Source organism: Camelus bactrianus, chromosome 3 (genome assembly GCF_048773025.1).
Source record: "Camelus bactrianus isolate YW-2024 breed Bactrian camel chromosome 3, ASM4877302v1, whole genome shotgun sequence".
In the NCBI taxonomy this organism is placed as follows: Eukaryota; Metazoa; Chordata; class Mammalia; order Artiodactyla; family Camelidae; genus Camelus; species Camelus bactrianus.
Window position 1 is genome coordinate 65,536,669 of NC_133541.1, and position 15,867 is coordinate 65,552,535.

General features: G+C 38.2%; 1 protein-coding gene across 8 annotated transcripts in view; it reads right to left on the reverse strand.

Moving 5' to 3' along the window:
- Nucleotides 1–15,867, reverse strand: part of KIAA0825 (KIAA0825 ortholog) — a 348,749-nt gene that overhangs the window by 199,145 nt on the left and 133,737 nt on the right. For all 8 annotated transcript variants that reach the window (XM_045512550.2, XM_045512549.2, XM_045512551.2 and 5 more), the window contains one exon: nt 14,546–14,685. In XM_045512550.2, coding sequence (XP_045368506.2) covers nt 14,546–14,685 — 140 coding nt within the window. The remainder of the gene's footprint in view (nt 1–14,545; nt 14,686–15,867) is intronic.

Here is a 15,867-nt window from a genome sequence, read left to right on the forward strand (position 1 = left end):
GGAGACCAGATAACTGATTATCAATAGTCTCACAGGGACCTCTGCACACCCTGGGGCAAGGACGGGAGCCCTAAGAATAACTACGGTTAAATATTCTACCAGCACGACAGGCAGGGCTCAGAATCCTTATAAAACAGTTTTGAAGACAATAAATGACTTAGATATTCCTTACGTATCTGATTTTATGAACTGAGATTTATACCAGCTCCATAAAAACAGTTACTATCCACAAAGTACAGTGTGCCAAATATCATATGAATTGCTTTATGTCTAGTTTAATCTTCATAACACTCTATAGAATGAGTGCTAATTATCCCAGTTTTACAGATGAACAAGTGAAATTGAGAAAAATTAAGTAACTTGCCCCAAGATCACAAAGACATTAAGAATTTGCCTGTGCTGTTTGCATTAAACTGTAATCTCAAATTTCTCAAAGCCTACTTTGACATTTTATTGTCAATAACTTCTGAATGCAAAGTACTCATTCCAAACCAGGTATTCAGCATGTGGTAATTAATTGCCTTCATACAAAACACCTCAATTTCATTTAACTGTCTCCAATTTCACATACATGATCTCATTATCTATTACTGTTTTATTATTGGACTTTCTATAGATGTGCATCTTGTCTTTAGGTATTTTCCAACAGCACCTGGAACAGTGCTACATGCTTAGCTAATGTTTTAATACAGAAAAAAACAAGGAAAGGAGGAAGGGAAAAAGAACTAGATCTCAAGTTTTGTTGTTGTTGTTGTTGGGTTTTGGTCCATATAGTAATTAGTATTTTTGGAATGACATTTACCTGCTAGTCATAACATTCAAATGTCATTTTTCCCCCCAAACCTCATTCTTCTAATATCCTTTGTATCCTTTCATCTACTCCTTGAAAACTTTCTTCTCTCTTGACTTCCTTATAGCCATATTTTCTTGGTTTCAGGGTGCCTCATGGGGTGTCTTTTCTGTAGCTCTTTCTTTTTTATCATCTAGAACTGGGGTTGGCAAACTTTTCTGAAAGGTTTAGGTAGTAAGTATTTCAGGTTTTGCAAACCATTTGGTCTGTCTCAACTACTCAACTATTCAACTCTGCCTTCGTAACACAAAAGCAGCCATAGACAATATGTGGATGATGGTCAAGACTGCGTTTGAATAAAACACTACTACAAAAAGGTAGTGGGAGTGGGAGCTCTCCCAGAATCTTGGCCTTAGCCTTCTTCCAACCTCACTGCTTTACACATGGCTCAGCAATTCTGTTATCCTTTTTTTACCCCAAAAGGGGAAGGGAAAAGACCCCAGTTCTTGTCATACCCAAAAGATAAGATTACAGACAGGAGGTGGAGCATTGTGTAGCAAAAGATTTTAAAGGATTTATTATCAAAGGGAAAGTACACCTCCAAGAATGGGAAGTGGGCTGATCCAAAGGAGGAAAAACGGTGGTCTTTGCCCCTTCTCTTATACCCTCGCTTGGAGGTGGTCTTTTGATTGACTGATGGCTCTTGCTTTGGGGATGCCTAGTCATGTTTGTCCCCTTTTGCTCATGTCCTTACCTATGGCGTACACAGAAAAACCCATGGCAGGGGAGCCTAAACCGCAATGTTAATTATATTACAGTGAGCACTGAGTCATGTCCAGTTAAGTCCTTCTTGCTATCACGCATTTGTGGCTGTTGGGGTCTAATCAGTTTCTTGCTGGCACTCATTTAGAACAAGTAAAGTCCCTTTATGCTGGAGGTAGCATACCTCCATCTTCCGGATCATCCTCCCTCTCCTCCACCTGTCTGCCTGGTGCCCTCACTTATTTAACTACCTAACACTTGAACTTCAAAGATCCCTTTAATGTAGAAGTTTCCAAATTCCCCGTCTCTGGCTCTGACCTTACTTTTTCATGCTCCTCACTGTGTTCCCTGTTTCTGTCTAGGATACCACCATCATCAGTTCATCTCTAGGCTCAACGTCTTAGCAATTTTTATTCTTTCTCTGAATTGTTAGATGTAATAAAATAAATATGTCCCTGCCCTCATCCCCTTTTCATAATGAATCAAATGTTGATTTGTTTTTCTGTTGTGTCCCTTCTTCTCTACTCCTAATGTAGGGGAGCAGAATTTGCCACCCTAAAATATTAATTATTGGCATAGTAATTATTTTAAGCTGGTTATTTTCTAAGAAATAGCAGACAAGATAAAAACTCTGAAAAACAAGTAGGAGTTACCTTTTTGTAAGAAACATTTATACTTGTAAGAGACATCTCCATTTGTTAAGGGTGAGGATGACCAAATCTCTGGAAACTCATCAATGGAAAAGGTACTGACTTAAATCTGGATAACAACGCTACCCTTGTTAACTGTGCTTTTCCTGGTAACTTCCCATCACTGACTCTCCCTGCCCTCAACATCCTCCTTTGTCTTTAGCAGAGGGTATTTTAAGAGGAGAGTTTTGGCCATTTTGGCAAGTTACTCAGTTTTTCTGGGTCTCTCCGAGGTATACGTGTTATTAAACTTCTGTTTGATTTTCTCCTGTTAATCTGTCTCATGTCAATTTAATTCTTATATGTCCCAGAAGATCCTAGAATGGCAGAGGAAAAGTCTTCCTCCCCAACAGCTTGGCTTGTGGGGCCCACTGCCTGTAGGACGTTGATTCTGGCCTGAGCTCCCCTCTTTTAAGTCCATCAGGGAAGCTCTCGCACTGCAAGGGAGTCCTGTGGTTTTCAGCTCTGTTTGGGTTGGGGGGTGCTGAGTGGAGAGCTGGGGCCTTTGGAGGGGCCAGCTCGACTCTGCAGCAGTGTTGGAAGCCACATATTTGAAACCATATTCCCTGACCTACGTTTTACCACTAAGAAAGCTGCTCTTTCGAATTCCATCTGCCTTCTCCTTTATCTATCAAATGGTTCCATATAAACAAATTAATATCATATAAACAATTATGAGATTTGGAAACAGATTTCAATAACACTGAAGGGCCCTGTTCACTGCAGACATTGTTAGACTCCTTTTGAGAACTGAACTTGTTAGTACTTAGAAGGAAGGGTGGTGTCAGGTGAGGAACTTGACCACCAACCCACCGGGAGACTATGTTTATTACTACCAAAGATTTACACATACGGGGTGCGCTAGCACTTTGCTTTCCAAGACTGCTTAATTCTTACTTTCCCCAAGAATGTTGTTAATGACAAGCTCCTGATGAGTCACTAAATGGATTTGGCAGTAATGCTGTGGAAGACTGTGCCATGAGCCTGGGGACGTGGAATTAACCAGGCACACACAAGCATCCCTAACCAAAGGAAGAGTCAGGACTCACTTTAGACACAGGTATGAGATAGAAAGTGCAAGAATAGAAAATGCAGCATGTAAGACAAGGACTCAAAACCTAAAATACATGCATGAGGTCCTGGGTTCAATCCCCAGCACTTCCATTAAAAAATAAATGCATAAATAAGCCTAATTACCTCTCCCCACTAAGTAAATAAACAAACAAACAAATAAATAAATAGAAACCACCATTTAAAACCTAAAACACCAGGCCAATAAATTAATACCTGAGAAAAAAGGGGTGGAGCATCACATGCAAATTGTTTTAGGAAAGCACTAGATTTGAATGCCACAGCCTAGTTCACTATGGAAATTAACAAAAATAAAGTTGAAACCTGACTTGAAAATCAGTTTCAAAAATCTTGTAGTTTGTTGTATAAAAAACTAACAACAGGTATAAAGACCTGCCATTTATTTATAAGCTTGCAATTAAATATGACTTGATTGCAACTTTTTTCCCCTCAAACTATTATTTTGTCAAAATTTGAAATTTTAAAAAAGACAACTTATGAAATGGAACTTAAACACATGAAACAACCCCCCCACCCCCACCAAAAACCGTTCTTTTCAGAGATCCTGTCTCAAGGTTTTTCCTGGGAATTATTTTTTTGCTTTATGCTCTAAAATGCTTATGTGCAAATTGAAGTTCAGAACTTGCAACTTATTCTATACTGTTTTCCTCAGTACCCAAATAATCACTGGACATCAGAGTCCTAGCTCTTCTGAATATTCATAGTCTCAAATTCAGGGCTATGATTATGGGGAGATGCGTAACAGGTCTTCACTGAATATCCATAATGGTGCAAGCTCTATGCTAAGCGTTTTTACATACAATTTCCCACTTATCTTGAGCCTCACAAAAACTCTATGAGGTGGATATTATCTCCATTTTCTTTTTAACAAATGCAGAAACTAAACCTTAAAGAGACTGACCCTTAAAGAATAAAGTAGAAAAAAAGTGTTTTACAAATAATCAAGAAAATAGCTACATTCAATAAAGATTTATAACTGAGCAACTGTTTCCAGTTCCTTGAAAGCTGATAATGTACACGGTATATACAGGCAATTCTTCATGTTTAAAAATTACTTTGTTATTTACATATTAGTAAATGTAGTAGGCAAACCTCTTTGAAACAGTTTTGGCTGTTATCAACCTGTATCTGTTAGGGTTCTTACTCATGATTTTTAGAAGGTAAGATTTTCCAAAGTGCATTTCATGGGATGTTAATGGGTAGCACATATGTTCTGGCAGTGCTGGCTCTAACAATATTGACACTTTTGTTTTCTGCAGGATTTTTCACAGCCTTTAATTATTCATGAGCTCTATGACTCTCTAAGAAGGAGTTTTAGTACATATATAGGGTTTCTAAGCATTTTTGACCAAGAAACACTTGTCTAGTATTGCATCTAGCAAGACTACTATTCTATAAAACTGAATCTAGGAATCATGTTTGCAAGGAGTCTCTTACTTTAACTTCAAAACCCTTTAGGTTTGCAAATCAAAGTAAGCAGTTCAAATGGAAAAAGAACAAGGTAGAAGCACAAAGAAGAAGCACACAGAAGGCTATTCTGCATAAGAAGTTTGTCAATTGGAAAAAAGGTTACCAACTTGGGTTTAATTTTAATTCAACCAAATCATCCTGTGGAACTAAGAGGAATTTTGCTTTAGCAGCAGGCATTGGCAAGACTAACAAAGTACAGCCAAATGAGGTCTTTAAAAACTCTGACTCCTACCCCATGGATTTATAACAAGTTCCAACTGATTAAGAAACATAATGAGATTATATGGCTGGCACGTGCCTTACAGGGAGGTCAGTAAATATTTGGTCAATAAACAAATAAATATTTGTTGAGTTAATGAATAAAAAGTCTTCTAGCATCTGTGACAATGGCTTCCTTTAGAATACTTGCAGTGGTGGGATATCCCATCTTTTCAAGGCAGCCATCCCTCTGCTGGATAGCCCAAGTTACCAAACTGTTTTGCATTAAAAAAAAAATAGATAGATAGATAGATAGAACACTTACCAGAAAGAACTACAGAAATCTAGGCTAGTCTCTTTAGTGAATAAGGAAAAGAAACACAGTTGTAAACAACTTCCTCAGTTATCATTAGGATGACAATTCAGGTTTTTTGACTGATAGACTGACAGCCAAAATCCATTTCCTTTTGACTTATTCCCAAGCATCTCCACTTGCTCAATTGGACACTCTATTTTTTTTTCTTTTTTACGTGAAGACTTAAAATATTTGAAGACAGCTATCCTGCTTCCTCTAGTCTTTTATTCTCCAAGTTAGACATACCCAGTTGATTTAAGCAAGGTGTGGTCTGGTTTTTTACTTAACATCTTATGTCTTTTCCCTCCTAAATAGGCACTCTCTATTTAAGCAGTTTGTGCCAATACCATGATTCTGCAGGTGAGGCCTGGTGACCATTAAGCATAGGGGGGCTGGTCCAAATTCTGCAGCTGGCAGCCCTAAGGAGGAAGAGACAAGTTTTGAGCTCCACCTGTGCTCCTGAATAAGCACCAAGTCCCTAGATGTCCATAGAATGTGAAACTGAGTTAAAGCTGTTTCAAAGGGAAATTCCTTCTGTAAGACAGACACCAAGCCTATCTGTCCAGCAGGAATGTCTACTCAGACCTTGGGAGAGAAATTAAAAGCACTAAGCTAGGTCTATGTTCAGGTCCTCTCTACAAATGACCATCTTGTGGACAAGTGATTAAAGTCACTGGGGGAGCTTGGCGACTGCACAATAGTCTAGAATGAGGGTTGGCAACCATAACCCAGGGACATATCCAGCCTGATGCCTGTTTTCGTAAGGTCCACAAGCTAAAACTGGTTTTTACATTTTTAAATGGTTGAAAAAAATCAGAAGTAGACTATGCTTTGGAACACACAAAAATTATGTGAAATTCAAATTTCAATGTCCATAGATAAAATTCCACTAGAATGGCAGTGATGGGGCTTCAGGAATATTACCCTCAAATACGGCACCTTGGCATATTAATATTCTAAGCTGAAGGAGTTTAAGAAGAGAGCAGAAGCAGGAAGGTCACTTTAACCTGCCCTTCTTCTGTAAAACAGGAAGTAAAACCCTTATGTCAGGGTGCTCTCCCTAGACAAGAGGGAAAGAAGCATCCTTATCTCCAAAGTCAAAAGGAAGCTGAGAAGAGTCCTAACAAACAGGCCTGCTAAGCTTCCCCCAATTTATTACACTTATCTCATACTCTTTGATCTACTGTATTTCTCTACAGCTGTCCATTCTTCATTAAACCTAGCATAAAAATATTTTCTATTTCTTTGGGTCTTCATTTACTTATGAAGGCTCCCGTGTCATGTAAAATTTAAATATATTTGTATGTTTTTCTCCTGTTAATCTGTCTTTGTCCGTTTAGTTTTGAAACACAGCCAGGGACCCTAAGAGGGTGGAGGAAAACCGCCCCCCCTCAGCCCACAGCCATGCTCATTGCTAACATATGGTCTGTAACTACTACAGTGGTAAAGTTCTGTAGTTGTGATAAGGACTGTTTGGCCTACAAAGGCCTCTATGATCCATCTGGACCTCTATAGAAAAAGTTTGCTGACTCCTACTCTAGAATATCCGAAGAAAGTGTACATATATTCCAAACATCTAATACTTCATGAAGACATCTTCCATCTACTACCAAATAACTTGAAAGTAAAAGTAGGGGTCAGCTCTTCAGAGTAGCCTTCCCTTATTACCTAATCTGCCAATCTCTTAGCAGTCACTCTTTTTTAGAAAAGCACCTCATGGTTCTTAGCAGCTGAACTTATCTGATTTTTATATATTTTTTACTTTATAAGGTCTGTCTTCCCCACTTTCCTCTAGCAATGAATCCCCCAGAATACGAAGGCAATATGGCATTCATATTTCCCACTGTATCTCCAGCTGAGAACAGTGCCTAGTATCTTGTTGATGCCCATTAAATAATAGCTAAATAGAGAACGCGTTTATAAAATCAAGTAACCAAAAATTTTCAGAAGTTAACTCAGAATAATATTATTTCTTATTTCTAGGAATAACATCTCCACAGAGTCTCATGCTTTCATTTTAAGCATTCATTTAAAAATAATAGATATACTTTCACAAAATAATAACTCTTCATTCCTCTAACAAGGATCACTTAAACATCAAGTGGGCAATATATTCAATTTCCTGTATCTAAGTTTCCTCATTTGCAAAATGGTCTTAATGAGGAAAGGGTCATAAATGAAATAATATGTTAAATCACTTTGAGTTATTGAAGAAAAGATATTACATAAATTCATGACAATAGAATCACTTGTGATGCCCAATCATTTTACATGCTAACAATGGAAGCACATTAATTACTAAAGAAAAAACATGTTCCTATAGTTGTATTAGACATTTTCTAGGTGCCAGGAAGAGATAGAATATAAAATATTTCAGCCACTGTCAAACCAGATTAGATCTGATTCTGCATAGGTGAAGCATCAGAACAAAACAAAATTCATGTTACCAATCTCCCAATCTAAATGCAAAGGTTCTCAAGAAGTATTGCAATATATAAAACTTGGGAAGATTTATTTGGCCCACTTTTCATCTTCACACCCATGATAGCTGTTAGGGTAACACCTTCTCAGGCACACAGATGTCAAAGGGGAAACCTACCTTCAGGGAGACACTGAAATTTATGCTTGGACAGAGGGGAGAGTTACTGAGAAGCCAGGGGAGAGACCACTGCATGGAGAACAAAGGCAAAGTGATCAGAGAAGAAGAATACAGCTGGCATATTTTTTTCCAGACAGTAAGTGTAAAAAAGGAAAGAATCTAATAGAAATTAAGTACCTACTAGGTGCCAAAAAGTGATGCTTTACGTTTACTTACTTTTTTAAACCTCAAAATGAACACAGGTCAATATTAGTAACTTTTTAATTTAGAAAAGGATACTGAAATGTAGAGATCGCAATGATAATGAATGAAATAAAACTGTTTCATGAAAATTTCATTCATTCAACAAATACTTTTTAAGCCCCTTCTATGTGTTCAGTACCAGATTCAAATGTCGAGAACCAGGGCAAACACTGGGATACGATGAGGAGCTGCCTCTCCCTTCTGGAGCCTGCAATGGCTGAGACAGACTGAAATACACAATTAGGTCAATTCACTTTTCATTTACAATTGTGACATGTGTTACACAGAAATTATGTTGGGACCTTATGGGATGATCAAAGATGACTTCCTAGGAAATAATAGTTAAGCTAAAAGATGATTGACAGTTGCCAGGAAAATGAAAAGGAAGAAGATTCTAGGCTCAAAAGATTAACATTTCCAAAGGTTCTGTAGTAGGAAAGAACTCAGAATATGAGCCATCTGAAAGGTCACTGATGTTGGAACAGGTGCCTCTTTCCTCCAGATACTTCTGGAGGGATATTGCTATTATAAATGTACCAAACTAAGATGCACAACCTAGACCAGAATATGCCTGTTAAGCTGGGGAAGAGCAGGACACAATACGACGGACAAATCAGTCATAGACAGAGCACAATGGGCACTGTTTGTGTCTCAAAGATACTCTATTATAAGTCCTGGCCAGCCACTAAAGATTTTTAGAAGGGGAGTGACATAATTAGATCTGCATTTGAATAGAACCAAGCTCTCTGACTGCTGTGAATGTTCTGATAAAAGATTGATAAATACTCTTAAGTAAATTATGTTTCTTTAAAGGCATAATACATTGGAAAGACAGACCACTTATCCCAATTTTTTGCCCTCTATAGCAACAGATATCTTGCTCCATGGCTTTGCTACTCAAAACTTGGTCCAAGGACCAGCAGCAGCAGGAGCAGAATCACCTGGGAGAATGTTAGAAATGCAGAATCTTGGACCCCACCCAAGACCTGTTGAACCAGAATCTGCAGTTTGAATCAGATCCCCAAGTGATGTGTTTGCACCTTAAAGGCAGGAAGGCTTGTTTTACAAAATCATGCCCTACAACCACCCCATCCTCATGGAGACTCAGCAGACCCTAGATGATAACTCTTTCTGGGACTGTAATAATTTTATGGAGACCACTGATATTCTAGGTGCATCATTCGTGGATAGGATCTTTGGTTGGAAAGACTAGGGCAAAAACACACAAATAGGGTTCTACTGTTTTTAGTAAGAGCAAGGTACAAATCCAGCAAAGAAAAAAATGTCAAACAAGTGAAAATGCAGATGTCATCACTAGCAAAAGCAGCCTAAGGCATTGATGTTAGGTGCACTAATACCAAGAGGGAGCGTGTCTTTACTTTTGGTCACCTCCTTCAAGACAGTCAACAGCACTTTGGTCATTCTTATAAAATGAAACAAAACAACCCCCCCCCCCCCACGCACACATACATCTACAACAAAACACCAAGATTCTGTGATATTGCTCTCAATACCCAAAAGATCAAGAAAACATTAACTATAAAATAAGAGAATTTGAATTAAGTCATTCACTTTAAGTCAACCATCCCTTTGCAGTGCTAGTGTTAGGCAGTTAGATAGAAATGAGCAGCGGGCAAGGGGAGAGGAAAGGGGAAGAAACAATCCAGAAGATAACAGTATACCTGCACCCAGGATAAGGGGCTTCAAAGAGTTTTACCTTCTCTAACTGAGTGCCAACAAAGAAACCAGTTAGAATCGAACGCTGAGGCTGTGCAGTCGAAAGAAGGACCTGATTATAATATAACCCAATGCTTATTGTGATGTAATTAGCATTGCGGTTTGGGCCCCTCCCATGGGCTTTTCTGTGTGCATCATGGGTAAGAGCATGCGCAAAGGAAAGGGACATGCCTAAGCACTCAAGGGAGGTGAGTTGTCAATCTATCACAAGATCGCCCTTAAGCCAGGATATAAGACAGAAAGAAAGGAGCAGCATCTTCCTCTCTTGGGTTGGCCACCTTCCATTCTCGAAGGTGTACTTTGCTTTGCTAACTTTTGCTTTACTAATAAAACTTTTTGCTTACACCATGCTTTCAGTCTCCTGTCTAAAATCTTTTTCTCAGGTAAGAGAAAGAACCAAGGCCTCTTCCCCCTCCTCAGGGGATGGGAAGCAGCCCTTTATCTAGACTTTTCTGTAAATTTGTTTTTTGATTATCTATAAGCACTTTGTTACAAGGTTGAAAAGTATACAATGTACCATCAAAATTATCCACAACAGAGGGTCCTGATAGCTCCCATAAGTTGTGCACCCCTGCAACTTTGTAGACTTCTGTGGCTCTGCCTGCAGGCCAGGTGGTGTGGTAGGTGAAAGCACGGCTCTGAAAGCCAGATGTCTGGATCAATTCCTGCTTGGACAATTACAAGGTGTGTCACTGGGACAAATGACTTGATTTCTCTGTGTCTCCCTTTCCTCATCTATAATACAGAGATGATAATTGTATCTACCACACAGAGTTGTTATGAGGATTCAGTGAGTGAACACACTTAAGGCACTTAGAAGCAGTGTCTGGAACATGTTAAATATTATGTATTCGCTAGTTTGTTGTGGTTGTTACATTACAACTGAAAATCCCCAGAAGCCAAGAAGTTTCACAGGGAATCATTCTTGGGGCAATGGGCAAAGGAAAGAACACTGGTCACACTTCATTCAGATGTCACTAGCAGGAAAAGGCCACCTGCTAACAATTGGGAAATTGCCAAATATTTATTCCTTTGACGCCACAGGTAAGAAACTGGTTAGGCCATGTGGCCTCAGTGTGGTAATTACGTTAAAAGCCCAGGGCTTTTAACGTCAATAATCCAAAATCGTGTCTTACAATTTAAAAATCTTATAAACATTTGTAGTTGAGCGGTTTTTTCCCTTCAAATTTGGCACGGCCCACCTTAAAAATAAAACCAACAAACCTTGCTTTCTCATGCCCACTGACCCTTACCTAAGCTTCCTAGAAGTTTGCAGCCTATGAAGGACATATTATAGATTAAAATGTTATTGTTCATTTATTAAATTTTACTATTTTCTGACCCTCAGTGAAGTTGCATCTCATATTGCAATAAAGTTATTTCCATATATGCTCTGCTGATTCTTTAAGATACATAGAAATTCCAAAAAATTATTTTCATATAGCAAGGCCAAAAGCTACATACATAAAAGAGATAAACCCCATATATTTTAATCTTTATAATGTATGATTGGCTATCAAGAAAAATTCTGTACCTAACAGAATTTAATAATTCCTTATTGGATGGAGAAGACCTCGTTTTAAAATATGTACAGTAAAAATGTATACTTAAAATCTCTATTCTTATTCCTGAGCCAATTTAACAAGTTAAATTTTATCAATTAGACCAAAGACAGTACTTATAAGGAAAACTCTCTCATAAAAAAGCTGAGAGTCATGTTGCTTGAAACACCTACGTAATATATTTTACTTTAAAATTTTGCTTTCCTAAAACTATGATCAAACTTCTAAATTATCAAATGGAGCTCAATGAAAAGAAAATCTCTGCAAAAAATGTTACATATGTATTTTTAGGTGCATAATAAATTCATCTTATCTAGTTAATAAGATTCCCTGAGTATATTGTTTCTACTTAAAGTGACAAGATTTCTACAGGAACTTAGTAAGTGAGTCAATCCATTGATTAGTAAATTCTGTCACTACATCCTTACAGTATTTGAAGTAGCTAATAAAATTCAATACAATACCAGAGCAGCTATGTAACCCTGATCAAACACCTAACAGCTTTTGCAAAAAATGATAGAAATCGAAGTAAGTTGAGTAAATACACAAGAACCACAACTGAATGTGATACAATATGGTACCTTTGATAACTTGCAAGTCTCTCAAAAACAATGTCATGTTATACGTATAAAAGGTAGATGTAATATTTTTGGTAAATAAATTTGGAATTGTTTTGTAAGAAAACATGGTTAAATATTCATTTAACCACAATGGCTATTCCTGTATTTAGTGGCTATATCGGTACAGTCAAATATTTGATTGCATTTATTTTCCAGGCTGTTCTATACAACTCTATCAATAGGAGACTGTTTCCCTTCTGGGACCATGCCCAAGAGTTTCAATGATTATATTAGACTAACTGTCCAGACATGTCAGATACTATTCAAGTCATGTAGTCACCTTGCCTGAAAGCTTAGATTATAAAGTTTAAGGGAAGCTCCATATTTTATATTGTAACTGACCACTGGCCAATCACTGGACTTTTTCTGTAAAAAGCACTGTGCTAGCTTGAGGAGGAATATAAAAATAAAAATCTATGATCAGCCCTAAGTACCTAGCTGGAAATTAAATGCAGTTAAATGCACATGCACAAGGGTCTCCTGGTTGATTCACCGTGAGAGTGGACAGATGACAGTTCTTCTGGAGACCCTTATCCCACTCCAGGATTTAATTTGCATGAGTACTTGTGTAGGAAGAGGAGGGGAAGAAAACTTACAGCTGGGTTCAGAATCCTGGTTTATCCACCATTTGTCAGCTAAACGTGTCTCTGGGCAAATAACGTTATCTTAAACTCTAATGTTATTTTTAACATGAGGAAAACACTAGTAAATGTTTTATCAGGTTATAAGAATCAAATTAGATAATAAATGTGAGGTGCTTATTAGCACAGTGCCTAACACCTAATAAGTAAATAATATCTGTTGGCAACTTAAGGAATTAGTTCACTTAGAGCCAGTTTTCCCTTTAGGAGAGTAGAATTACACCTAAAGCTAAAGATACTGCTTTCAGCTGAACTTTGCAAGATGTAAGGCTCACCCAGTACTGCTTAGGGACTAAGGGAATTAAGTCAGATTCAGGATTTAAGGGAGAAGTTATCTCTGAACTTCTGCTTGGGACACAGGGAGGCTTGAGAAGTTGTAGTGACCTTTGGTGCCACAGATTTTCTGGATTTGAGAGCACCAAGGGAGAAGCAACGTTCTCACAAGGGGCAGTGAGACACCTCCCCTCAGAGGCTCTCGGGAAGCAAACATCAAGGCCTACAGGAGAGAAGAATATGGCGAACTTGTGAGCAGATCTGAGAAACCAAAAATTCCAGAAATGACTGGAACAATCTGGACAGGAGAATGCTATGAACGTCATTTGTATACCAACAGGCTGGTAGGTCATGGTGACATTTGCCTCATTCTTATACAAATACAACAACAATAGAAGGCAGAGGACATGAGGGCAGATAAACAGCAGCCAGGAGACACGGGGAAGTCCAAGGGAGGGAGAGATCGGCACGAGCTGGAGTGTTCAGAGATCTGGAATGTCAATCGGCCCTTGCCCACTGGTGGAGGCTGGGCTGTCTACGGAGGGTCTTTCAAGTAGGAAAAGTGCGTAAGCCAAGGTTTGGGGGGCACCTATGCATGGGGCTTTGGGGATAATGGCTAAAATGTGTGTATCTGTGAGCGTGCATATACACACATGCAAGGGAATAGTGGGGAGAAAAGGTTAGAAAATTCATCTGGGGTCATGTTTGAATGGCCAAAGGACAGGGATTTGGTCCTGTAGGTGATGGGGAACTAGAGAAAAAAAGATTTTGATGTGGGAAAATTATACTGAAACTAGTGATTGATAAAACAAATCTGGCTTCATGTGTAGTATAGAACAGAGGAAATGTGTAGGGGTATGTGAAGATGGTTAGAAAACTCTTCACAGATGTAGCAGCAGAGCAGTAGGATATAATAGTGGATTGGCATAATGCTACTTACCATTTTCTAAAATAGCACTTACAGGGAAAAAAAGAAAGTCTAAGAGCAATATGGTCTTCCATTACTCCTCAATTTCCATTCATAATTTTCTCATGATTACTTCTAGTGCCCCAAGGGATATGGCTGTAAGCCACGCTTGCTTGTTTATAAGTTATATAAACATTCTTCATGATCTACTGAAATTTCTAGTCTGGCTCTAACATAATCTCTTCCTCTCTCTCCCTCTCTCAGTCTAATTGAGACTTCTGTTTTGGACATATGTGTTCCCATAATATTCTTAGGGATTTCAAATGCTGGATATTGATATAGTTCTATATTATGATACTTATGGTAGAACAGTATCATATAAAAATACTGCTTGCCCACATTCAGAATCCTTGAAAAAAAAATCTTTCCAATAGGTTTATAAAGTGATTCAATATTTTGCGTGTTGCTAACCCCACTGACTATTGATATAATGCAGTTGGTTTCATCCCTCTACCAAAATTCAAGTAGGAAAAAAAAAAAAAATTCCATTCAACTTGAGCAATGACTGGGTTTTTTTCAGGACATTCTCATAACTACAAATACTCACTTGAGCTCTTTAGCAAGATTCTCAGTAAAAGACCATCGTGATGCAGTAGGGTTTCCAGAAACAGGTTCCAATTACACCCTGGCTGGGATAAGAGCAGTTTCAATAGACCCTCGGCTGTCAGTCGTCCAGCTGATGGAGTCCTTAAAAATGCAAGATAAAGATGGGGTAATGAAGTTAATTTATCTGTGAAATTAATAGCTTTCAAGTACAGATGTAATGCTAACTCCTTTAAATGTCAATTCCTCCCAGATTACTCTGAAAATGCTTTCATGCTTGCTTACTTTAGGGTTGCTCAGGGAAGGAATTACATTTAATCTCAACTAGCTAAAAGCAAATTAACATTTGGTAGCCTGCCAAATATAAAACTGATACAAAATAACCATGCCTCTATTTCACAGAACTATGTCTGTTTTAGTTTTGTGGAGCAAATAAAAATTATTTATGCATTTTTTTTGGAATGCATTTATTTGTTCATTCAACAAATATATGGGTGCCTACTCTGTGCTATTAACTCCTTTCATTATTCATGGAAAGAAGTTACGATGGGTTTTGGCCACTAATTTGCTATGTACTACAATTGCTGATAAAACTAAAGGAATTCAAAGCTACTGTCAAGGGTCAACCATAATCTAATTATTTAATATGTAAAGTCTTAAATCAATATGCAATTATCAGAACCACTCTAACAGGTATACAACTACCTACATGGGTAATCATTTCACCAAAGAGAAATAATTCCAAGGCAAATAAGCTTCTACTTAGAAGTTATTATCAGTGCTGAATAGAAAATTAAAATCAGGTTCCCCACATCACCACATTAATTTATGAATGAATCGGTAAGAGATAAGGAAATTAGGTAGAAACTGAAAACTGATAACATTATTCATCTTTCCCTTCTAAAATCTCAAAGTTTAGATTGGCTAAAGGTCACAACATCTGATACCAGCTTGAAACCACAATAACAACCAAAAAAAGGGCAGGAAATGACCAAACATTCTGGTTGAGGCCATAAGGATTGTGGGAATAGGGTGGCACCAGGGAGAAAAGATTTGATTGAGCAGTGTGAAGGGGTGAATGAGAAGACCTCATGCTTCAGGGTGGACAAAAGCAGAACAAAGGGCATCGCTGAGAGAGACAATTCGCAGCCTCGTTTTCAGATGATACGTACTGAGTGGTGAACCATCCAGTTATCAACAGTCCAGATAAAGTCTTCCAAAGCTTGGGCGCCAGATGCACAGCATCAGCATCACCTGAGAACTTGTTAAATGCACATCCCCAGGCCTTGTCCCATCAGAAATTATGGGAATGGGCCCCTGGAATCT